The sequence below is a fragment of the Pholis gunnellus genome (genome assembly GCF_910591455.1).
Source record: "Pholis gunnellus genome assembly, chromosome: 5".
NCBI classification, from domain to species: Eukaryota; Metazoa; Chordata; class Actinopteri; order Perciformes; family Pholidae; genus Pholis; species Pholis gunnellus.
Genome location: NC_136531.1, coordinates 24,164,829 through 24,189,215, shown reverse-complemented (window position 1 = coordinate 24,189,215; position 24,387 = coordinate 24,164,829). Strand labels below are relative to the sequence as shown.

The following is a 24,387-nucleotide window of genomic DNA, read 5'->3' as shown; positions in this document are numbered from 1 at the left end:
GAAGACTCGATGTATAGGGGATGTTCCTCGTAGCAAGACATAGATAGGTATTGCCAGCTGTGGCGATGGAGGGGGGAGTTGTGCACAAACCAACAATTACAGTTTTGTTAAGTATATTGGGCCCGTATTGGGTTTTAATTGAAGTAATTTCCTTGTCTGAACTCTACATATCTACGTGGTAAATTATCGGAAATGAGAGCGACAGTGTGTCAGCGTCTCTCATACGCTCAAATTGAGGCTGATTGGTGATCAAATCTTATACAGACAAATGTTTGATTTATGTTCAACGTTATGCTAATTGAAAACGAGCAGTGTTCATTCTGCAATGCATAAGCACATGTTGAAGAAGTATCTCACAATCAAGAAAAAGATGGATACCAAGCACACAAACGAGGCCCCTGATTCAGCCGATCAGAAGTGTTCATGGGTGAGTTTGTGTCCGGTGTATTTGAAGGTCAGAGGTTATCGTCAGTGCAATAGCTCATTAGGTACATTGCTGAAATGTCTTATTCATTCAAAACAATAGTCAAGTGAGTTTATCATATCACCGGTTAAGTAATGTCATTATACCGTATACCTCACAGTGCCACATGCTACTCTGGAGTTAAAAAGCCCAGGATGTACAGCAGCAGTAGGTCGATGTTTGTGTTGGGCTGAATTCTGTGACCAGGTCGAGATTTGATTGTTTACAGCGAAGTGCTTTGTCTTCAAGTGACCTTGGCCCTGATGGGATAATCGGAAGTGGTCCGGATGTGAAACTGGAGCAGGTGGAGTAACAGAATCAGTGCAGAGGTGGAGGCTCCACTTTAAAAAAAAACTACAAAATATGTGCAAGCAACATCAACATCAGTTTCACTGTGTAAACCATAAAGGGACAGTTCACCCCATAATCAAGAAAGGGATTCCCCCCCCCCCCCCTTACCTGTAGTGCTTTTAATCTAGATCAGATAGTGATGTCTGCCTTCTCTCCATTGTAATGGGACTAAATGGCGCTCGGCTTGTGGAGCTCAAAGCGCCAAAAAAAAATACATTTGAAAAGCTCAACAGCAATTTGTCTTTCTGGAAATCATTTTTTTTTAACTATGGCTGAAAGAAAATAGTTCCTACATGAAACTGGTTATAACAAGGTCTGTATATTATCTTGAGTAACCAGGGTCATGATTTCTAAAAATAAACTTTACTGAGAACCACAAGCAACAAAATCAAGCCACTCACATCAAAACAATCTAGATTGATAAATAGCATTACAGGTAAAAGACAAAATATGTATTGTTGATTTTGGGGGTGAACTGTTCCTTTAAATCCCCAAGAAAAGAAGACAATTGTTCAAATGTATGTTCCACTCTCTCTTCTCACTTTTCATCACGGTTTACAGACGGTTTACGCCTGCGGGCTAGCGTCTATATTTTGGTCTTCACTGGCCGCCATTGTTGTTGAATGCAGACACGGGTTGGTGTAACAAAGTGTACAACTCGACGAAATCCACACTGACAACCAACAAGAAAGTGGTTTCCATAGTGACAGGCCACCTGAAGCGTTGTTCGAGTTGCCAGGGCTCAGTCCTCCGATGGCGAGCTGTAGTTTAGAGCAGGTCAGTTGTAATCGCATCATAACCGCCGCCACATGCCACCAGCGAGGGGGATTCGTGTTCAGGAGCACAGCAGCAGCATGTTGCCATTACTCAATGCTACTAGCGTGTATATCTATCATACTTTAAAAAAAGACAAATCTAACGATACAAAAAAAACTCAAATGAGGTGAATGAAAGGTATGTGCATTAATAAAATAATCTGACAAAAGAAACGTGTCCTTTTATGTCTGTGTGTCTATATTTAATGGGACATCATTTTTTTTCTCATCAGTGAATGACTTTTAGACCATAAATCAGAATAAAAGTGTCCAAAAATGGGGAGCAGTTTAAAAGACAAAGTTCTTTATTAGGCATTGCACGCTCCCATAAACTCCGTCACTAAAACAACAAGGCACTCAAATTCACAGTTTACAGGCTGAAAGTCAATGATTGTCATTCACAGGTAGGGTTACAGTTGAATGCTGTTCACATATATGGCTTTGTATTCACCACTAGTGTTATATGCTGATTATCTAATCAGTTTGTCATGATGTTGCTGCCCTGTGAAAACTGTGTATCTAAAAAAAAAAAAAGCATTTTTCAGCTAGTTTAGTTGTAATAATTGCTTTTTAAATTATTTAGCTGAAGAAGTAGGAGACTTTTCTCAACTAATAAACACATTCAGTTTTATCTATACTATAGTGACTGAAGGCAAAGTTAAAAACTGAGGTTTATTTTGGCTTTATAAGCGTGACTAAATTATCACAACATCACAGCAATGTGAAGGCACTCAAACAAATCATTTCAAATATTCACACCGCTGGCTCTCTAGTTCTATGGAATGGATGCTTTTCGATGTTTTGGTGGTACGTCTACAGTCGAAGGTACCACTAAAGATTTTTTTCGAGGAACTAATACGCTAATTCATTTAGTTTCCCTGAGGAATTCAGCGGTGTTTATGTATATTAAATCATAATTAGAAGTCACCTCTCCAAGTTACTTAAAGCTACCACAAGGAACTTTCATTTTACTGCAGCGGGGTCTGACGGTCCTGGTTCTGGTTTTCCAGTACCTCCCTTCCCTCCAGCGGGCCCACCAATGCAAACTTTAAATGAGGTCGCTGCATCATCATTGGCCATCTTTGCATTGGCAGGTGTGTGAGCGTGTAAATCAAGCCATGAAACTGAGACTACGACACTTTCACAAGTTTGTGGGCTTATAAACAGCCTCCCTTCATAGTCGGATCAAAACTGAATCAATGTTTTATGTTTGCTCTCCAAATGCCATTTTATGTGCATTGTAACTGAAGGCACAGGACCATTTGATCATTAATCACGAATAAGATTAAGACCAGAGCGTTTTAAGACCACAAAGCTAGACAAATCTTGGCTAACAGAGCCACAAACAAATATTCTGTCACACAACCTCTATAAATAAATAAATAAATAAATAGGCATATACATATTTAAAAATGCACTAATGTAAACACACAAACTGTACATGCAAACATACTCCCAATATCAAGACATTCCTTAATACTAAAGCAGCAACATTTCTCTTAAAGATAACTTTGACTCCGATGATATTTCACTTTTAACAAATATACAGCGTCTCAAGGGATTCAGAAGTGGTCAGCACCCAACAATAGTTTCCCTGCATATAATATGGCACCGTCAAATAACAGGCTTCTTCTTTCGAACACAACTTATTGAAACATCTTCTGAAAGTGTGACCCTGACACAAATAGAAGATCTTTTTTTTTCTCTTGGCAAGAAAAAGTGAAGTCAAAGTCATTGTGACAATGAGTCCCAAGGGAAAGCTGGTATCTGACCATTTTTGAACTGCTTTCAAAAATACATGAACTGAAATGATGAACATCTTTGTAAACACATGCACTAGTACAGGAAGTACTTCAAATAAAAAAAAAAATGCTGTCACCTAGCTGAAATGTCAACACATAAACGTGAGCAGTAGACCCGTGTTGGATCAAATTGTAAACATTACCATAAGTCACATTAGTTTCATGAACACATCACAAGAAAAAGGCAGAGATCCAAGAGAGTCATTATTGCTTCAGCTTCAGTGTCAGGCAGTGATTTTTGCAAACAGGAAGGGAGAAAAGAAAAAATCAAAAGCGAACTTTAGGGCTCTCATCGTGGTGCGTCTCCAGTCCCTCTCAAGCTTCACATGCTTGCCTCGAGTCAGCAGGGAGGAATCACAGTCCAGACAGTGGATGGCCTTCAGCTCGAAGGCCGGAGCTTTGGCTCCTAGACGGCCATCCAGCTTAGTGCTGAACTCCACCATGTCGCCGGGATTTAGGTTCAGCAGGACTTGCCTGAACTCGTGGCTGGCCATTAGGATTATATCCCCGGTTGGTTCCCCCACACCTCCGTCCCGGAGCATCCCCACGGTCACCTCAAAGAGGTGGCTGTCGAAGCGCTTGATGTGGCAGGAGTGTTTGGCCAAAGCCTTGATCTGACACATCTCTTCCTCCTCTTGCATTCGGAGCAGTATGGGCAGCGTAACGGTTGGCGATGGCGAATCGTCTGTTAGGTTTGAGACTGTGGCGTTCTTTGGCTCGCATTTGGGATACGTCTCCCCGTACAGGCAGCGCAGCCAGTCTCCCATGAACACCGGTAACATGTTGATGACCGACTGTGCCCCGTTATCCGTCTCGGCCACGTGGACGTGCTTGAAACGGCCCGCCCAGGTGACTCTGTGTCCGTGCAGGTGGCTGCAGAACAGCTGTGTCTGGGCCATGCCTTTGGTTTCCCAGGCGGGGGGCCCGCACACCTGGCTGTACTGTCTCCAAGTCAGGGTGGAATTGTACGCCTTCTGTCCCTCAGCGTGGTACACGTAGATGGAGAAAAACAGGATCACCATGGAGATGCAGAGTAAGATGAGCTTGACCGGGCCGCGGTCGGTCAGCGAGCGGAAGACATCCAGGATGGACATGCTGAACCGCGTCCACAGCCGCAGGCTGACAGGGATCGCGCAGACTACCAGGGTCACGATGACCTTCGTCAGCTCTAGCTCCAGGAACCACTTGATGACCTGGATGAGGAGCATGGTGGCGAGGCCGAAAGTCAGAACGGGTAGGGCGAACAGGAAGAGGAAGTAGGCCACGCAGGTGCGTATTAGACCCACAGCGGAGGAGCACTGGAGGAGCACCACGGAGAACTCGCACCACATGAAGCACACCAGGTATGGAACCAGGACGCAGTAAGTCCCCTTGAAACCGCGCATCCTGGCCATGCTGAAGGTGGAAACAGACAGGAGAGAAAATAAATGCTTTTGTGGACATATATTTATCAACAAAAAGCTGGGGTGGACTTTAAAGCCCACTGACACAATCCAGTGTCTGAACTTGTGTTTAACAAACACATCCAATCGCCCCAAAATGCTGCTGCTCACCTGAAGAACAGATAGAACAGATAAACATAGAGCAGGCAGGGGAGGCTGAGCTTCAGCACCACCGACTCCCCCAGTGGTAGCGTGGCGAAGGTGCGCCCCAGGCCCCGCAGCACTGTCATGTTCTCTGGCAGGAACTTGGTGAGGCAACACAGAGATGATGCAACCTGGATTAAAAAAGAAAAAAAAACAATATCAAATGGGCGGTGTGATTTGGAGTTTGGATTTAATAGCATATGGTATGCCTGGTGTAGTGCGCCCCCCTCACCTCTATGACCATGGCTCGGCTTGCGTACGTCGTGGCTGTGGGGCTGAGGCTCTTGTAGCTGACAGCAGTGAAGAAGATGGCCACGGTGGAGAGCTCAGAACAGGGGATCCAGCCCTTGTCGGCAACCGGGAAGGAGAAGATGACGAAGAAAACGGACAGGATGAAGTAGAGGTACGGCTCCAGGTTGTTCCACCCGAAGTTGGTCTCGGCCTGCTCCACGTCCAGGCCGGGTTCAAAACGGGTCAGCAGAGACGTCAGGGCTCTGAAGTTCTCCCAAGTCTGTGAAGGTCAGATTTTATGTCAAATGTTTCCGCTTTTATGACAGTAACATAATGACAGGTGACTTGACTAGATGAGTTAGTTTGTGAAAATAGTGATGGACAAATGGAAAACTTCTAAAATATTCATCCACATTAGTCAAGTGAAAAACAATTGCAACTACATCATTGTCTTGACAGATCAGAGAAACGTGTAGAAGCACAAAGAAATCAGACTCAATCGCCGACCGCAATCACCTTGCTGCTCTGGAGGACACGCAGCGTGCAGATGATCATGGAGACGAAGGACATGTAGAAGACGAGCAAGGGGATGACGAAAGCGAACAGGTCGATGGTCAGGTTGCTGATGATGAAGAAGAAAATGAGCGCGTTGACGTGCTGCGTGGGGATGACCGTGCTCAGCCACTGGACGCCAGCCCGCGAGGCCCAGTCCACCAGGTGCTCCTTCATCTCGATGATGGCGTTCAGCGGGTACTGCAGCACCTGAAGCCGAAGAGAGACAGGCAAAAAGGGAGACGAGCAAAAAATGAAAAATGAAGAAAAGAAAACTGGAAAGAGAGAAATTAATAATACAACAGACATTTTACAGATATTTAATGAAGAATAGCTCAAGGAATATAGAATGAGTTGTGGTTACCATTAAGCGTGACTTCATGTCCATGGCTTTTTTCATGGCCCCGTTCTGCCTCGTGTCCAGCATCATCCCACCTCGGCCAAAACTCCAAGAACGTTTGAAGGCATTCCTGTATCCCGACGGCACCAGCTCAGCCTTGTGCTTTAAAACACAATTACACACACACACACACACACACACACACACACACACACACACACACACACACACACACACACACACACACACACACACACACACACACACACACACACACACACACACACACACACAATAGTGAATAGTTGCAATTAAAAATAAAACGCCATCCCTGTCCTTATGATGACGGATTATTTCTATTGTTGCTGATTGGGTCTTTTACCTCCCTGCTGCTGTCGTTGGGTTTGGGGCTTTCAGTCTTGGCCGTGACCTGGCTGCCAGCTTGGGGTGATATACCTTGTGCATACTTTTTAGTCATCTCAACAAAGTCGTCCAGGTCCACCAACTGTGTGGCTGAGAGGACACAAAGAACGCAGTTATAGGGTAAGACACATATCTATCTCTCTCTCTCTCTCTCTCTCTCTCTCTCTCTCTCTCTCTCTCTCTCTCTCTCTCTCTCTCTCTCTCTCTCTCTCTCTCTCTCTCTCTCTCTCTCTCTATACTCACACTCATTGCTGACCATGCTCTCCAGGACTTTCTGGGTCTGGCCTGAGGTTGGACCAGGAGTCCGGTTTGCAGTGCCACCTGTTGGTGAGGGACGACTACAACATCAGTGGGTTACAAACATTTCCTTGGATGCCATGCTGCATGCAAACTGATAATCTCCACCATGGCAGCTGAGAATACTGGAATGACAAAAGGGAATGATTTAACAGCGGACATCATTATGACAACATGCCACAGCATTTTGGAGAGTACATGAGGCCGGATTGTTGTCACAATAAAAAAGAAATTAAAAAACTTGGCGTCTTTGTTCATGTGTCTGTGATCGTGTGCGTGCATCCTACCTTGCATAGCATTGACCTGGTCGACATTTTCCAGCAACTCAGCCACAGCCACCTTCTTCTTCCTGTCCGGGTTGAGTTTCCAGTACATCATCATGGCCGCTTTGCGAACCGCCAGCTCAAACCTACTCTCTGTTGACAACTTGCGCATGTCGGCCTCGTTCTCTGGGGTGATTCCTAGTGGAGGAGAAAGCAGAGAAGGAACAGTTAAGGAGCAACGAACACAAGCATGCACACACAAAGTTTACGGTATTCCGTTACTTTAACCTTTTCTCTGGATCCAACAGCGCTGCAGTGCGCTCGCAGCGCCTTTTCTTCCCTGTTTAGCAGCTTTAATCAGCCAGGTAACAGCCAGACGATTGTTTAGCTCTGTGTCCTTTTCTTCAGCAAGACTCAAATGGTGCTGACCCAGCTGAAACACAAGAAACGGGGAGAATAATTCAGCTTGAGTGGGCTTTGTCTAAATAAGTATAATCAGACAATGTCCTCCATTAGTTTGGATAATCCTCAAGGCACTGGTTTTATAGGGACTATTTCTTCAATAGAAAGTAGCTCCAAGTTCATGGAACCCCCTCCATCTGGACGACAGATGACTACAATTCCCATCACTCCCTGTCCCTGTGGCCATTAGTGTCTCTGTCACGGCTGACTAAAAGGGGCAGCGGAGGCCCCAGTGGCAGATCAAGTGACTGGTTTCTAATCTTAACTTTCATTTCATAACTTTCTTCCCTCACAGTTATCATTAAATGCGTCTATTTGTAGAGGACGAGATGTGTCTTTATTCGAAGTGGCTCCTGTCTGTGTCTATGTGAGATACACTAAGCATATATAATTACATGAACCTACTTTTATTAGCGTGCATCGTGAATCAACAGTAATGTCAATTATGCTCATACAGTAACAATAAACTCCTGATTCCCTGTGTATTACTGTGGAGTGGGTCCATCGTGGTATATGAGATATTATTGGAGCCTCTGATCCATTCCTCAATGCATGTACATCCAACCATGTCACATGTTTGGACATGTTCTCTTACACACAGCCCCTGTGGTTATTTAGGTGCTTGGTGTTCGCAAAGACATGACTTATTAGCATGGGACGGCCAGAGCCACAAACGAACCACTTGAAAGGAATTTACCCTTTCAGAGCTGCTGGCTCATCTCTCCCCCCCCCCCCCTCTTCTGCTAGCACCTCTTTTTATATTTGTACTAGTTGGTAGAGAACGTAGAGCAAATAGAGTGTGAATATTTCATTATTATTCCTACAAATTCAGCGCAGTGCTTAAACACACTGTGATAGTGTTCATGATGAGTTGCATGCCCGACAGTATTTTGGTGTATCATATTGAAAGCCTAAGGATCACCTTCCAAGTGGCCAAAAATAGACACATGCTCGCAACCAGACTGAGTCAACCAGCAGGATTGAAAACAATGTCAAGTGCCAGTCTGTGTGCATGTGGGTAATAGGAACAGTGTGTAGTATTTAGCGGGGATCTATTGGCAGAAATTGAAAGTTTTCTTTACTGTATAATCACCGGAAACTAAACAACATTGTGTTTTCTTTGGCTAAGAATGAGCCGCTTATATCTACGTACGGAGCGTGTCCTCTTTCTACAGCAGCCCAGAACGGACAAACCAAACATTGGCTCTAGATAAGTACATTGAGTTTTTGAGTCGGCCACCATTGTTCTCCTACACGCTAGGCACACGGTAGAAGTTTTAGTTGGTTGCAATCTGCGATCTCGCCACTAGATGCTGTGAACTCCTACACACTGCACCTTTAACTCACCCGGGTCTGGGCTCTGGCGTCGCCGGCTTTGGCCTTCTCCTCTATCTGCTCCAGGGTCAAGTCTTCTTCTGGTTCTTCATCTGGATCAAACAGCAGGAGATGTCAATCAATCAAAAACCAATCTCTGAATCAATGGTTTACATAACACCCTCGCCCCCATACGTGTATAGCGGTACAACTTTATTGAAAGAGAAGTGTGATTTTCACAATTACAGCGATGATCAAATCCCACCTGACATACAACGTGTAACATGAGAATAACAAGAAGTCAGAGGCGGAGTAGGTGTGAGAGTCTGTACATCTGTCTGTCTATGCAGATATCTTGTGACAAGCCGCCAGAGCCCCGTCACACACACACACACACCGTGCCCAGGCAGCTACGATGTCACATCATTACTTGTCGATTGCATTGAGTTTCACGAGTGTTACTGTCTCCCGAGTGTCCTTTAAGCGAAGGAGTTCATCTTCTTCGCCTGCGGCCCTATTTCAAATGTCAAAGTCTCTTATTCTCCGCATAATATCTCACTGGTGCAACCAGTTTGTTGGTTTCACTTTTCAGCAGCTCTGCAATATAATGATGGTAAAATACCACAACGTTTAAATTAGTATTTAATAATATCAGTTTCAAATAAACCTTTTGGAAAAAAAAAAAATTGCTTTATATGTTGTTGACAGGAGGTTACTATGTAATAACCAAACGGCAACCACCCGTGCTGAAGAATGGAGCCAATAAGGCAAAAGTGCCAAAAACTGCAGTTCTATGAATGGACACTTGATGCCGGCTCCGAAAGAGAGTCAATCCCCACAGACCATCATGTTAAAATGTCCAACTTGACAGCACAACAGCTAACACTGTTCTTAGCAGGAATAATGTTTACCATGATCACTATCTTAGTTTAGCATGTTACCTTGCTAACATTTGCTAGTTAGCCCTAAACGCTCAGCTGAGACAGATGGGTATGTTATTAGTTTTGCAGGTCTTTAGTGATGAACCAAAAATGGTGGACGATGGCAATCTGTTCAATAGCTGTTGAGATATTTCCCTAAAAGCCGAAAGTGCCAAACTGCTGGCCACTAGCAAGAGAAAAGGTCAAGGGATCACTAAAGTTGGTATGTTCATCCTCTGGGGACCATGACAATAATGGGCAATGAATCTAATCTAACTTTAACTGTTGAGATATTTCAGTTTGGACCAATCATCATGTCGACATTGACATTACAACACAGTGTCATAATAATAATAATCAGAAAATGTAATCTTTTGCATACTTTTTTTTCGGGACATTACGTTACAAAACAAAATGTCACAAAAGTCCTGCGTTTGCTGGACCCATCCACCTCCCCTCATGCCAACCATACGAGGCTTTTCTCAATATTGAATATGACACTTGCTCTGACCGTTGCATAGTCAAGTGGATGCAGTTAATTTGTGTGTCCACCACAAAAAAAGCATCCTAATTGACTTTCCATTGGGATTGTTTTCGTCCTGAGCAACATACAAAAAAAAAAGACAATTTATGTCCATGTACACAAAACCAACAGATCGCATTTCGTTACTATTTCACAACCTGCCATGATACTGGGCTGGGCATTCCATAGCTAGCATGACTAAAAAGGTTCTGCAAGGTATGTAACCTGCCAGTCACAGTAAAGACGAGAAGGTAATGAATATGCAAAGGCCTTGCTCTTCTTCTCTGCTGAATGTCTTCAAAAACACGTGGTCTAAGTAAGGATTCAAACTTCGAATGTTGAATTAAATTAAAACATTGGATAAAAAACTTATATTTTCATCTCCAAAACAAAAGAGATGGTTTTGGACTTCCTTAAAAACACAGATGAGCTTCAGTCCTTTGAGTAGCAGAAAGCTTCAAATACCTGGGGACCACCATTTCTTCTTCTCTTGAATGGAATGTCAATGTTCAAAATACTGTACAGAAAGCCCTCCCACATTGTTGTTTCTGCAATAAGTTTAAGGCAGGGATGTGTCATTTTTACATTGCTGGGATTGAGTGTTATCACATTCTCTATCTCAGTGTGTTATGGAAATTGCTCAGCGAATGACACAAACATAACTTAAAATACTTTGCCAAGATTGCCTGCCCCCCCCCCCCCCCCCCCCCCACACACACACACACACACACACACACACCCTTCCTTCAGGAAAGAGGCTGCGTAGCATTGAGAACTACTTGTTTCTGTAAAAGCACATTTCCTGAGGCAGTGAGGGCCCTTAACTTGTCATCATGAACTCAACGTAACTGTGTCCGCTAGCTGGTGTCTTAATGCACCGGTCCCTTGTGTTGTATTTCGCTCTGATAGAGTATTTTTACATGTTCATGTTGGTGTTTTATTTGCAGAGTATTTTTGATGTCTATGCTGATGATGCTGTTTTGTATTGTTGATCACTATTTGTTGTTTTGTTTCATTGAAATGGTAATACATTATTTCATGACTACGCGCGACTTCTGCTCTCGGCGCAACTAAAACTCACAAACAAAGGCATTACCTTCCTCCTCATCATTGGCATTGTCCACGGCTTTCCGTAGTCTTTCCTGTATTATCACCCGCTTGGCCGTGGAGGCAAAGGTGCGTTTCACCGGGGCGGCGGAAGGAGCTGCGGGAGCCTCAGTGGAAGCAGTGGAGGAAGAAGTAGGGGGATCTGTCAGAGAGTTACAGGTCAAGCTAGCTGACGTAAAGGAGGCAGATGTTAACATTGAAAGGGCTGATATTTGAGGGATTTGAGGGGTAGAGCGGCTGGGAGAAGTAACAAGTGGAGGTTTACTCGGAGGAGGAGAGGAGGGACTGGAAACGGGTTTGGGTGGTTTGGATGGAGTGAAGGGATTTGACCCCTTTACAGATGGAGGGCAATCCATCGGTTTAGAGTCTCTGGGTTCTGTTGGTGATTTGGCGGGGTGAGAGGGAGCAACGTTGAGGTTATTGGAGACGAGGGAAGGAGGGGTCTGTATGGGAGGGGGAAGAGAGGGTCCATCCACCACAGGGCGTGACCCCTGGGTGTTGACAGCAGTTGGAGTTGATGGGAAATCTTTCTCCATATTTTCTGTAATAAAAGAAGAAAAAAAGAGCCTGAGTAATTTGTAGACAACCATACACTGCAGCAGAAATAAACGAGGTCATTTCTAATAGTGAGTCATGAGTGAAGACACAGAATTCGAGAACCTTCTCACCTGGATATGTTGCACCTATATAACACCTTCCCTTTGAAAGGAGAAAGAGTTTTGAAACAAACAAAACTAAAAACTTTGAAACTTTGAAAGGAAACTACAGAGGGGTGACATTAAATCAGTTGTACACATGCATCACACGCGGACAATAAATGTGCGAGCATACGGGTACTTCCCATTAAGCACATTCTCAACACTAAACCAAGACAGCTCTGACTAAAACAAAAAGAAAAGAACCCTTACTTGGTAACTAAACGAGCAGATTTCTTCAGGGCACAAAGTAAATTGTCATCCCGAATTCAGAAGTTGAGTCCGTCGTCCATGCTGAGCTCTGTGCGCCCCGCACAGTTCCTCGAAACCGGAGACGTGCACACTGACCGCGGCCAAACTCTCATGTGTCCGGTCTATAAAAACGCTGCAACTTCAAGGCCCCGCCCTCGCGGAATAGACTCGCTCCCGATAGGGAGAAATAAACGCCCGTCTGACGGTCAGGGTATCTGATTGGCTACTCGGCGCGTTCTCGCTTAATACACTTGTGAGGGCCTTTTTTTTCTTTTCTTTTTTTACCTATTGCGATCGTCTCCTTGAACGTTTTTCAAGTAGCGGGGTGATGGGTGTATAATGAGGCTGCACGCGCCGTTATTTCAACTGCAGCATTTAAGTAGATTATGGGGTTCCAGGTCAAAAGCTATATATGTAAGCCTGCTCTTAATCGAGTCTGACTCTCCCATATGGCACCGGTCGAGAACCAGAGGGACACGGACACACACACACACACACACACACACACACACACACACACACACACACACACACACACACACACACCACGATGTGGAGACATTCAGCGGTCTTATAACGCGGTTACACTTTATAACGATTGATTTTTGATTGAAACAGCTTGATACTTCAATAAGAACCGATACATCGAAAGCATCGGTCTGAAATGCCCTTTTCTATTAGATTTCATATAATTAAGCATAAACTAATCTAAACGTAAACATTAGTGCCTTCATAATTTCTTAACGCCAGGAATAAGAATTCGAGATATCCTGCATTAATTCATGCATTTGATCATCATGAATCATGCGTTAGTTACGTATTACTCAAGCATGCTTTGCACCTTTATCATAAATAATAATCAGACCCGCTCCCAGATTTGCGCGGTATAGATGTATTATAGTGCTAAACTGTGTTACACGAGCACCGTCAGCTACATTGTTCCTTTGGGAGCTGTCCACCTGCGCGAGTGCTGAAAAAGACAGCTCCCAGTTTTTCTCTCTCCCTCTTCCGCCCTTTCCCAGAATCCCCATGGGGTCGCGTGAGAAGGGACAGTCGGTTTCCGCGTGGAAGAATGTCTTGGATATCACATTTTCAAACATCCCACGAGCATGAAGCAGGCCACCGGTTTCGGCCCAGTGGAGATAAAAGCACCTGGGAGCTCCAGTCAAGCCCCACTCCACCCACTCCATCGCGTGTCAACTCTGAGGGCACATGCCCATTTGACAAGTGTCTCTCCCTCCAGAAGTGGGTTAAAGGATGACACATGCTGGTCTAATCCGCTGATGGTGTGACCTGCACACGCACAGCCCCCCCCCCCCCCCACCCACCCACCCACCCCCCACCCCCCCAGCAGGAGAGAGGGAGAGACTTGCTCACATTTTATTTGCAGAGCTGCTTCATATTCACACCCCACCACTCCCTGAGCTGGAGCACTGCATCGTTTCACCTGTTTATACATATTTATATATTCTATGAGAGCTGCTTCTCCCAGTTCACATCATCATCGGCGCGCGCTAGAGGGGCGGGGCTGTGCGTGACCCCGTTAAAAGAAGCGAGGCTTCTGTCTCCATCGTTTCAGAAATTGGGGGATTCGAGTCTCCGTCTGTCGCGGATGCCACCATGTCTGACTGCAGAAGGTCGTGGAACCGGGAGGATGAGCTGCCGGTCTATCTGGCTGGGCCGATCACCACCGGGCCGAACCAGAGGAAAACCTACGGGATGTTCAGCTCCGTGGAGGGGGCGTTCGATAGCAAGACCATAGACTTCGACAACCTCGCGGTGGGGAGGAAAGGGAGCCGCACCCCGAGAAGCGGGAGCCGCGAGAGAGTGTTGGACGCCGGGGATCCCGTCGGCAAGACGTCCAGCGAGGGCCGGGAGGGGTCTCCGTCCGACTCGCCCGGGGAGACGGACGATGTTCGCCCAGGTGTTGTGGTCAGATTCTCATCGGGGAAGGAAAGCCCCAACGGGGAGGTAGGAGTGAGGATTTTGCCTTTTTCTTTTACTGTCTGGCTTATTGTTTGAAATTCTGATCAATTGTGTCATTATGTAACAAGGTTCACGATTAATATGCTGCATACATTAAGTTGGTTCCAACGACTGAAAGCATGCAATTGAATCATTATTGTTTTTAATGCAAAAGGTGTCAAATGTCGCTCAATTCAACATCCCCTCGGGAGTTGTTATTCTGAGACAAAAGCCTCAGTCTGCATAAATGATGAAGTTGTGTGCTGCAATGCAGCTTGGCCATTTTAGTTTACGTCTACGTAGTAAAAAACTAAAAATCCCCAAAAAGATGCAAATGCACGTCGATGCAATGAAGCTCGTCTCGGTCTGTGGTGCTGAACTGGACAGCGTCCCTCGCGGTATTGTGTTTTTGTCTGCGCTCACCTCACGTGAGCAGTTTGCGTGAGCGCGTGTAGGGGAGTGTGTGCGCGTGAACTATAAACGTCTTTCTCTGCAACCGTGCAGACGCTCACTTCCCCCACGCGCACACGCACGCGCGCACAGGACCGATTCATCGCTGTGCCGCTCACACACACACACACACACACACACACACACACACACACACACACGGAAACGACAGCCGACGCGCATCGGGGGAGACAAAAGGTGGCTCAGAGCGCAGGGCGCCGGAGTCATCGCATCCCGAGTTAGTGAGACCATGTCTGGGACCAGTTATCAGGAGAACAGCATCCACCGTCTGACGGTAAGAGACCCGGCCTGGTCAGCGGCGTTGGCCGGCGAAACTCTCCGCTCACATGCAAAATACCCTGCTGCCAATGTGGGATTAAATTCTTAGTGAGGCGGCAGAGAGCAGAAGGCCCTTCTACAGTTTCTCCTGTGTGAAAACAGCAAGCCCGAGACGGAGAGGTGAGGCAACAGTTCACGATGTAGGTGCAGTCTCACGCTGTTGACCGGCGTGTTGCGTAATCTCGCTGCCTGTCAGAGGGATTGACTCGGTTGACGTGAAGGTTTCCTCGCGCAGGAAACTACTGTCTCGCAATAAAACACAAAAGGCGCGAGACTGCATGTGTGCAAAGATGCATCCTTCTCCAGCTACAATAAAGCATGCATTCTGCAGAAAGCCTCCTCTTCATCACTACGCAGTATAAGCATTACATTTCCATGGTGGAGAAAGAAAATAACACTGCACACTGCGTTCACGTTCTTCCTTTATAAGCATGCTTATTGGTTGAAGATGCTGATAATTCAGCGGGGCTGTCAGGCTGCCTTCACCAGCCGATGATCACTGGTTACCATGGTGCCATAACATCCTCTTAAAGCTGTTGCCATGCAGCCACCCTCCACGTCGGTAGAGGGTGTGGAGGAATGGCAGACATGCTTGTTAAACCCATGCTTCTGAATACTATGATTTTGTTTATTATCTCATATACAATCAATGTAAATAAAAGAAGGTACTAATATTAGCAATAATAACACCACCCGCGTACAGCACTTGTGTGGCTACACGTTTCCTTCCACCCTCGTCCACCGTGTCATAATATCGCTGTGAGGTCGAGGATTACATAACTGATTGTGCAATATATCAAAATGTCAGGATTGAATTCAACCGCTCCCTCTCTCCCTCTCTCCCTCTCTCTCTCGCTCCATCTCTCCCTCTCTCCCTCTCTCTCCTCCCCTGCAGAGCGAAAGGCTGCTGATCAAAGGAGGGCGGGTGGTCAACGATGACCAGTCTCTGTATGCAGATGTCTACATTGAGAACGGGCTCATCAAGTGCGTACAGAAGGAGCCGATGATGTCAAATATTTGACATACTTTTACAATCGATAACGATTTCCCTTCCTTATTCCCTCCTCCTCTTCCACCACACTTTAACCACTGCACTTCCTCGTTCCTGTTCCTGTTCCTGAATTTCGCCTCCCTTTCCCCCATCCCTCTGTGTCCCCATATCTGATCCTTGGCAGGCAGGTGGGGGAGAATCTGGTCGTGCCGGGGGGCATCAAGGTGATCGAGGCTAACGGCCGCATGGTGATACCGGGGGGGATAGATGTCAACACCCGTCTGATGAAGTCCTACCTGGGCACACGGCCTGCCGATGATTTCCTCCAGGGCACCAAGGCTGCGCTGGCCGGGGGCACCACCATGATCAGTGAGTGTGGGATGCCGCAGTACATACTGTAAACCATATATGATATCAGTAGCACTCTTTCCATCTCAACCTTTGACCCCATCCCACGCCTCTCAGTTGACCACGTGACCCCCGAGCCCGGGCAGAGCCTGCTGGAGGCGTTTGAGTGCTGGCAGGAGGCTGCGGATAAGAAGGCCTGTTGCGACTACTCGCTGCACGTAGACATCCCCCAGTGGGACGAGATGGTCAAGGATGAGCTGGAGCTGCTGGTGCAGGAGAAAGGTGCGTCAGGTTTTTTTCAAGTCGCTCTGCGGCGTTTCGCGGCTCTGCTGGGGTTCTCGTTCCTCGTTCCACGTTCATCCTTGTTTCATAGGCCATTTCACGAGAACAACGGGGACAGATTTAGAAACAATTTGGCAGAGTGTTGAATCCTCTTACAGCGAATGCACAGCGGAAAGCCATTGTTGTCCGCGGTGCTGTCGTGGTGGTGGTGAGCAAATTCTGCTTGTAAGCTGTTTTAAGTACAAAATCACTTTTCTTTTGGGGCAGCTACAAACTGCAGGAACCGAGCCAGCTGCTTGTGTGTCCCATTTCCCCTCACAAATAAACTTGAGAGTTGTGATGAAGTTCATCTCGTCTCTATTTATTGCATGTGGTGATACATTGTGTACATGTGTTTTTATCCTTGCTGCTGCGTCACCTGCTTGTCATGGTCCCCACTGTGGTCAGGCATCAACTCCTTCCAGGTGTACATGGCTTACAAGGGCGTGTACCAGCTGTCGGACTCTCAGGTGTGTGTCACAATCACTACTGCCGCGCTCATGTAAATCCATGACTCACTGCTCTTTCCTTTCACTGCTAATCCTCCTCTTTGTTGTTTGGCCTCATCCCTCCCTCAGCTGTACGAGGCTTTCTCCTTCCTGAAGCAGCTGGGCGCCGTGGTGTTAGTTCACGCTGAAAACGGAGACGTGATCGCTCAGGTGAGCGCCTCATAGCCTCCTCTAGTGTTGCCCCTGAGCTGCAACTGGCAACCCATACCTCGAGTCAGTTAAGAGACTTTCTTCTTACGTAACTCCCCGGCTCTCGCGGGGAGAGAGAGGGAGGATTAATCCTGCTGCCACCGAGTATGACAGGATCTTCACAGGCCACCATTGCGGTTGACCATTATTAAACTAATGATGATGTAATGCCGATTAAGACAGCGAGAGCGAAGGTGTAGATAACGCTGACGGCGGTGATGAAAAGTGGGAGTCGTGGTCATGGAGATGATGGTCCTGATTAAGGGGACAATTAAGGCGAGAGCCGTGACGCGCGTGGAGATGAATGAGGGTAATGAACGATAATGGGAGCGCCGATGAATGATAATGACGTACTTGTTAACCTAACGCAATGGAAATAGGGAGATGGGTGATGAGGAACCTTTAGAAGCACCAACCCTATCAAACAATGAAACTAAAAATATGTTTTGAAAAGAAAAACAATAAAAGGGTGGGTGGATGTCTGGTTTTCATCCCAGTTTTGCTGCTCCCCAGACAGCGCTGTCAGAAGCACGACAAGAGCAGCTAGAAAAAAGCTCCCACACGGTGCGCTGGCATTCTAGGATTTACTCTGTTTTCTTTGATAGCATGACAGACCGCAAGATTTTCATTTTACAGACATGAGATGCCGGCAAAGCCACTAAAACGGGAGTTTTGTGGGTAAAACAGGATTTCACAAGTGCTGTGTGCAGTGCTGACAGTTATTGTGTTGATCATGAAGATAATCCTCTGTGTTTTCAGGAGCAGAGAAAAATCCTCGAGATGGGAATCACTGGACCCGAAGGCCATCCGCTGAGTCGTCCCGAAGAGGTGATCACATACCTGTACACTCCATTATCCGTCTATCCGTCCAGCCATCCGTCCATCCATCTGTCCGTCCATCCATCCATCCATCCATCCATCCATCTATCCATCCATCAATTCATCCATCAATTCATCCATCAATTCATCCATCAATTCATCCATCCATCCATCCGTCCATCCATCCGTCCATCCATCCATCCATCAATTCATCCATCAATTCATCCATCAATTCATCCATCAATTCATCCATCCATCCATCCATCCATCCATCCATCCATCCATCCATCCGTCCATCCATCCATCCATCCATCCATCCATCCATCTATCCATCCATCAATTCATCCATCAATTCATCCATCCATCCATCCATCAATTCATCCATCCATCCATCCATCCATCCATCCATCCATCCATCCATCCATCCATCTGAGGTTTCAATGCCTTCTTTACTTCCTGTCCACGCAGCTGGAGGCTGAGGCGGTGTTCCGTGCCATCACTATTGGCAACCGTGTGAACTGTCCCGTGTACATCACCAAGGTGATGAGCAAGAGTGCTGCCGACACTATCGCCCAGGCCCGCAGGAAAGGTCAGCCACTTCACATCTACTCGCTCCAGGAGTGTCTATCTGACTCTTCCAGTGTTCATGTATGTCTTCTTTTCACATCCGGACCTTCACTGTCCCACTTCCTCCCCTTCAACCAGGTTCTGTTGTTTTTGGCGAGCCAATAACAGCCAGCCTGGTCACTGACGGCTCCCACTACTGGAGCAAGAACTGGGCCAAAGCGGCTGCTTATGTGACTTCTCCACCTTTGAGTCCCGACCCCACAACCCCAGACCACCTCAACACACTGCTGGCTTGGTACGTCTTCAACCCTTGTCGGGAAAACATTTCGCGTAAAGCCCACGTTTTTAGCGCTTTGTGATGATAATTCTCTGAGAAGCCTGACAAAGTATGTAGCCTACAGTATATTTCATGTTTCAACACTGGGACAAGTAAAGAAATCATTTTTATTTAAAGGGACGGCTCAGCCCAAAATCAAAAATACAAATATTTCCTCTTACCTGTAGTGCTATTGATGCTATGCTGTGCTATTTGTATTTTGTATTTTGGGGTGAACTGTCCCGTTAATACAGAGTGAGGGCAGAAGAAGTATTTAATTTAGCCGCAGCCTGGATGACACCAAATGAGACACATGCAAGGATCAAACTGTCACTGCTTTGCCCTTGGATATATGTTTGGTACTCATGCCACAAACAGCTGGTAGTTAATGCACAACGTCAGAGAAAAAGAGAAACAGATGGAGAGAAGGTGAGGAGAAGAGGGGCATAAAGAAGGTGGTGGGAAGGACGCACAAAGGACGACATCATTGTTTGAAAGCCACTTTATCTGCCGTTAACTTTATACATACATTTATGTAGACAGTATAATAGTACATGCATACTATTATCAATGCATAAAGGCAAAAAGTTCAGTTGTAATTATCCTAGAGAGAGACTCAGGACCAAACCCTCCTCACTTCTCACTTCCCACACATTGCACAGAGCATCCCACTGTACACTTCTGACTGTCCTCCATTACATAAATAGCACAGGAACTAAAATCCTTCATCTTCTGTTGCCTTGGCTACCAACTGCCTGCCACCTCATCCTCCTCTCTGCTCCTCCTCTCTGCCCCTCCTCTCTGCTTCTCCTCTCTGCTCCTCCTCTCTGCTCCTCCTCTCTGCTTCTCCTCTCTGCTCCTCCTCTCTGCTCCTCCTCTCTGCTCCTCCTCTCTGCCCCTCCTCTCTGCTCCTCCTCTCTGCTCCTCCTCTCTGCTCCTCCTCTCTGCTTCTCCTCTCTGCCCCTCCTCTCTGCTCCTCCTCTCTGCTCCTCCTCTCTGCTCCTCCTCTCTGCTTCTCCTCTCTGCTTCTCCTCTCTGCCCCTCCTCTCTGCTCCTCCTCTCTGCTCCTCCTCTCTGCTCCTCCTCTCTGCTTCTCCTCTCTGCCCCTCCTCTCTGCTCCTCCTCTCTGCTCCTCCTCTCTGCTTCTCCTCTCTGCTTCTCCTCTCTGCTCCTCCTCTCTGCTCCTCCTCTCTGCTTCTCCTCTCTGCCCCTCCTCTCTGCCCCTCCTCTCTGCCCCTCCTCTCTGCTCCTCCTCTCTGCTTCTCCTCTCTGCTCCTCCTCTCTGCTTCTCCTCTCTGCTTCTCCTCTCTGCTCCTCCTCTCTGCTCCTCCTCTCTGCTTCTCCTCTCTGCCCCTCCTCTCTGCTCCTCCTCTCTGCTCCTCCTCTCTGCTCCTCCTCTCTGCTCCTCCTCTCTGCTTCTCCTCTCTGCCCCTCCTCTCTGCTCCTCCTCTCTGCTTCTCCTCTCTGCTCCTCCTCTCTGCTTCTCCTCTCTGTTCCTCCTCTCTGCTTCTCCTCTCTGCTTCTCCTCTCTGCTTCTCCTCTCTGCTCCTCCTCTCTGCTCCTCCTCTCTGCTCCTCCTCTCTGCTCCTCCGCCCTATTGTCTGTAACTCCAGGCGGGTGGGTTCTGCTGGGTTCTGCTGAAGCGACAGGGTGTATTTTTAGGTTCTAAAAACAATCTTTCAGGAACAAAAGAAGCAACAGTTCTCCTCACATTTCAGCGAGGCCCGTTGTTTCCGTAATAAGCACTCTCGTAGTATCGGGGCAATGAGCCTACAGCTCCCTATCATGAAGTAATCGCTGTGATTAACAACTGACTGAAAGGCCTCAGATGAGAAACAATGCTAATCTTAGCTGCTAATCAGCCTCTTGTGTATCAATGTGTTGATGGCTGTTTGATGATGCAGTGTATCTTTGTGTAGTTAAGGCCAAAGGGACGGGTCCTGCAGCTGCGTTGCATCATTCTGACCGGTTCCACATGACGTTAAGTCACACTCTCTATGAGGACACCTGGTGGCCTTTACGTTCATCACGATTGCTTGTATTGTCTTTAGCTGACCACCTGATGCGGTGGGATGTGTGTATGTGGATTATTTCATATCGTTGTGTTGCCTCGATTCAGCGGGGACCTGCAGGTGGTGGGCAGCGCTCACTGCGCCTACAGCACTTCCCAGAAAGCAATCGGTAGAGAAGACTTCACCCTGATCCCAGAGGGAACCAACGGAGTGGAGGAGAGGATGGCTTTTGTCTGGGACAAGGCTGTGGTGAGCAATAAGGATACATGCGTGTATAAAGCAGCCGCGGCTGAAGGTTATGTTTGTCCCTATTCATCTGCCTCTCTGTATCACAGGCCATGGGGAAAATGGACGAAAACCAGTTTGTGGCGGTCACAGCTACCAACGCTGCAAAAATCTTCAACCTGTACCCACGCAAAGGCCGGATAGCGGTGGGCTCGGACGCGGACGTCGTCATCTGGGACCCCGACAGCTCCAAAACAATCACCGCCAAACTCCAGCAGTCGGTGAGAGCAACAGGAAAAATAACAAGAGAGGATGGATGAATTGTTGGATATGATACGATAGAGAAACAGGGTAATGAAACCGAGGAGGCTGGAGAAAAGGCTTCCTATGTGAGACGGTAGAGTGTGAAATAGGATAAAAACCAAGAGACAGATCACTGGAGCTGGAGACAAACCTAAAATGTTACTTTTAAGCTTGGCATTACTGAGAGTGGTATGATGCCACACTGCATGTGTGGTAGTATCATAATAATACAACACATTTGATACAAAAACCACGGCTTATTAATAATATACAGCATGTTAAAAGAAAGCTGAATAAAGGATTCATCTTTAATGGTGCGGTTTGCCCAAATTACAAAGGAAAAAAATCGAATTGGATGATTTTTGACTCTTATTTTTGACAATGACATTGAAATTGATTCCATAGAAAATAGTTCCAGTGAAAGCTTTTCATGTGAGTCACTCTCTTTACATTGGGTGGCATCAAATCCTAGATGTACAAACCAAAGTATTTAGACCCAGCAGAATGGCCTCGGAGGTGAAAACGTGGCTTGAGCAATGCGCCGCGGCACTGCAGTGAGGATGGTAGACAGTGGTTAATGTAGTCAGTCTGCTCTGCCACTCTGGAAGGCCCTAATCCAGACGGATGCCGGCTTTAGGTTCTAATCCTCTATCACCCCTCACCCATCCTGTGCTACCCGCCCATCCCCCTGTGTCGCTCCTCCTGTATGCCCCGAGCCTCTCACTTATTCATCCCCCATCTTCTCAACTGCTGCATTTGCTGCCTGTATTAAGCCTTCTGATACAATGCTTGCTGAAATAGCACAGAGGGCTGAGACAGCGTATGAATGGGGGGGGGGGTGAAAGAGTTCTCCCTTGTTCATCTGCTTAATCCCCCTTTTTTTTCCTCATTCTCTGCCTTTTATGCGTTATCGCTCTCCACACAGACTTCAGAATACAACATCTTTGAGGGTCTGGAGTGCCGTGGGGGTCCGGCGCTGGTGTTGAGTCAAGGTTGCGTGGTTTACGAGGAAGGCCAGCTGCAGGCCCAGCAGGGCGCCGGTCGCTTTATCCCCCGCAAGCACTTCCCTGACTACGCCTACCAGCGCGTCAAATGCAGGAACCAGGTACAGTACACAGATCATTTAAAAAGACACTAATTTTGAAAATATTCTGCATTAAAGGATTAAATAGGCAGTCAACATCCAGTTCCTCATAGTTGCACTATTGCTTTACAGCCTACAAAAAGACTTGAAACAATATGTATTAAAAACACTGCTTAGTAATTGTCAGTTTAATAGGAAACACTACAGTCATGCACTGGTCAATTTTTTGATTTTTGGTCTATTTTTCTTCCATAACCCGTCTTCTTTCAGACTAGTGGACAGAAAACATCCAAAATACACATTTAGGTGTTTAATTTACAGCTTTGTCTATTTGTGTCTTGAAATATCTCCTTGAAAGTTACCAATAGATAAAGCCTCATTTGCAAACATAACATTTTAGAAAACTTAGAAAACATAATTGTCTTAATGTAAGTAACTAACTGGGGAGGATTCATCTGTTAGTTGCATTTTTTACCCTGTTCACCTCGGGTGTCTCCCCTTCATTTGGTTTTGGTTTATTGGCAACATTCTAATATGTTTAAAAAACACAACACATCAGACCTTGTCTGGCATTGAGCGACAAAGTCCTGGATTTATTTTTCTGTCCTACAACCTTTTTTTAAAGGATCGGCATTCATTGTGTAACATTAAGAAATATTAGACAAATAGGAACTAACAATCTAGAAAACTGAATCATACTAACAATCACCACCATCTTTGAGGTAAAACATGATCAAAGACACTTCAAAAAAGAAATGACATCATAAAAGCAAACAGACCACCGTCACTTGCCATGCTCTAATTTTAGTTGTACATTGACAACTAACAGCTTATCTGTGTGTGTGTGTGTGTGTGTGTGTGTGTGTGTGTGTGTGTGTGTGTGTGTGTGTGTTCTCTAACCAGGTGAAGAGCAAGCAGGGCGTTACCCGTGGCTTGTACGACGGCCCTGTGTGTGATGTCGATCCTACCCCCAAATACATCACTCCCTCTCCATCAGCCAAAACCTCACCCACCTCTCACCAACCACCACCCATACGCAATCTTCACCAGTCCAACTTCAGCCTATCAGGTAATAGGAATCTTGTATTTCATATCAGTTTTAAAACATCCAATCCACGGATTCCCTTTGAGGCTTTTAATGTCTTAAATGGAGCATAAATATCCATATGCCTTATGGGACATGTTATGTGTGCTGAACAGGTTATGAATTTAAAAGATTTTAAGTAAGTACATTTCAATTTTGTCTCCATTTCCCAGGAGCTCAGATGGATGACTACGTCCCTCGTCGCTCTGGCCACCGTATCGTAGCTCCCCCCGGTGGTCGCTCGAATATCAGCCTTGGTTGAACACTCGACTGTGCACTAAGTGTGGTCGTCGTGGGGCTTTCACCTCTCCAGTGTGTGTGTGTGTGTGTGTATGAGAGTGTGAACACACTTGCATGAGTGAACACCTCTGTGCTTTTTTTTTGCTGCAACGGTGACACGCTCTTTTTTTAGACCTTTATCATTTTCATCAGTTTTGCATTGAGACGTGGTCACAGAGGAGAAGCACAT

The 24,387-nt window shown here is 46.4% G+C and overlaps 2 protein-coding genes across 2 annotated transcripts; one reads left to right on the top strand and one right to left on the bottom strand.

Annotated features, from left to right (window-relative positions):
* Positions 1 to 1,983: 1,983 nt before the first annotated feature.
* On the bottom strand, positions 1,984 to 12,475 carry wfs1a (Wolfram syndrome 1a (wolframin)). The gene is made up of 13 exons (XM_079158952.1): positions 12,358 to 12,475; positions 12,118 to 12,148; positions 11,439 to 11,990; positions 8,933 to 9,012; positions 7,412 to 7,556; positions 7,148 to 7,321; positions 6,807 to 6,884; positions 6,523 to 6,653; positions 6,165 to 6,302; positions 5,765 to 6,010; positions 5,250 to 5,528; positions 4,985 to 5,148; positions 1,984 to 4,826 (listed from the first exon to the last, which is right to left on the bottom strand). Exons 3-13 carry the CDS (start codon positions 11,983 to 11,985, stop codon positions 3,656 to 3,658), a joined length of 3,153 nt encoding a protein of 1,050 aa, XP_079015078.1. The 5' UTR covers positions 11,986 to 11,990; positions 12,118 to 12,148; positions 12,358 to 12,475; the 3' UTR covers positions 1,984 to 3,655.
* Positions 12,476 to 14,016: 1,541 nt separating this feature from the next.
* Positions 14,017 to 24,180, top strand: crmp1 (collapsin response mediator protein 1; the record flags this gene model as incomplete). The annotated part of the gene is made up of 14 exons (XM_079160321.1): positions 14,017 to 14,367; positions 16,046 to 16,134; positions 16,326 to 16,510; positions 16,607 to 16,771; positions 17,219 to 17,280; positions 17,389 to 17,469; positions 18,268 to 18,336; positions 18,796 to 18,916; positions 19,033 to 19,189; positions 21,330 to 21,471; positions 21,558 to 21,728; positions 22,676 to 22,855; positions 23,738 to 23,903; positions 24,092 to 24,180. The coding sequence occupies 14 exons, from the start codon at positions 14,017 to 14,019 to the stop codon at positions 24,178 to 24,180; spliced, it is 2,028 nt and encodes a 675-aa protein (XP_079016447.1).
* Between the last annotated feature and the right edge of the window lie 207 nt (positions 24,181 to 24,387).

What these genes read in the sequence shown, in the direction of transcription:
- wfs1a (XM_079158952.1), bottom strand. Translation starts at nt 11,985, where the DNA reads ATGGAGAAAGATTTCCCATCAACTCCAACTGCTGTCAACACCCAGGGG. An exon ending in CTGTTGGATCCAGAGAAAAG is followed by an intron (nt 7,322 to 7,411) that starts GTTAAAGTAACG and finishes CTCCTCCACTAG; the next exon opens with GAATCACCCCAGAGAACGAG. An exon ending in CTGTTCTATCTGTTCTTCAG is followed by an intron (nt 4,827 to 4,984) that starts GTGAGCAGCAGC and finishes TTCCACCTTCAG; the next exon opens with CATGGCCAGGATGCGCGGTT.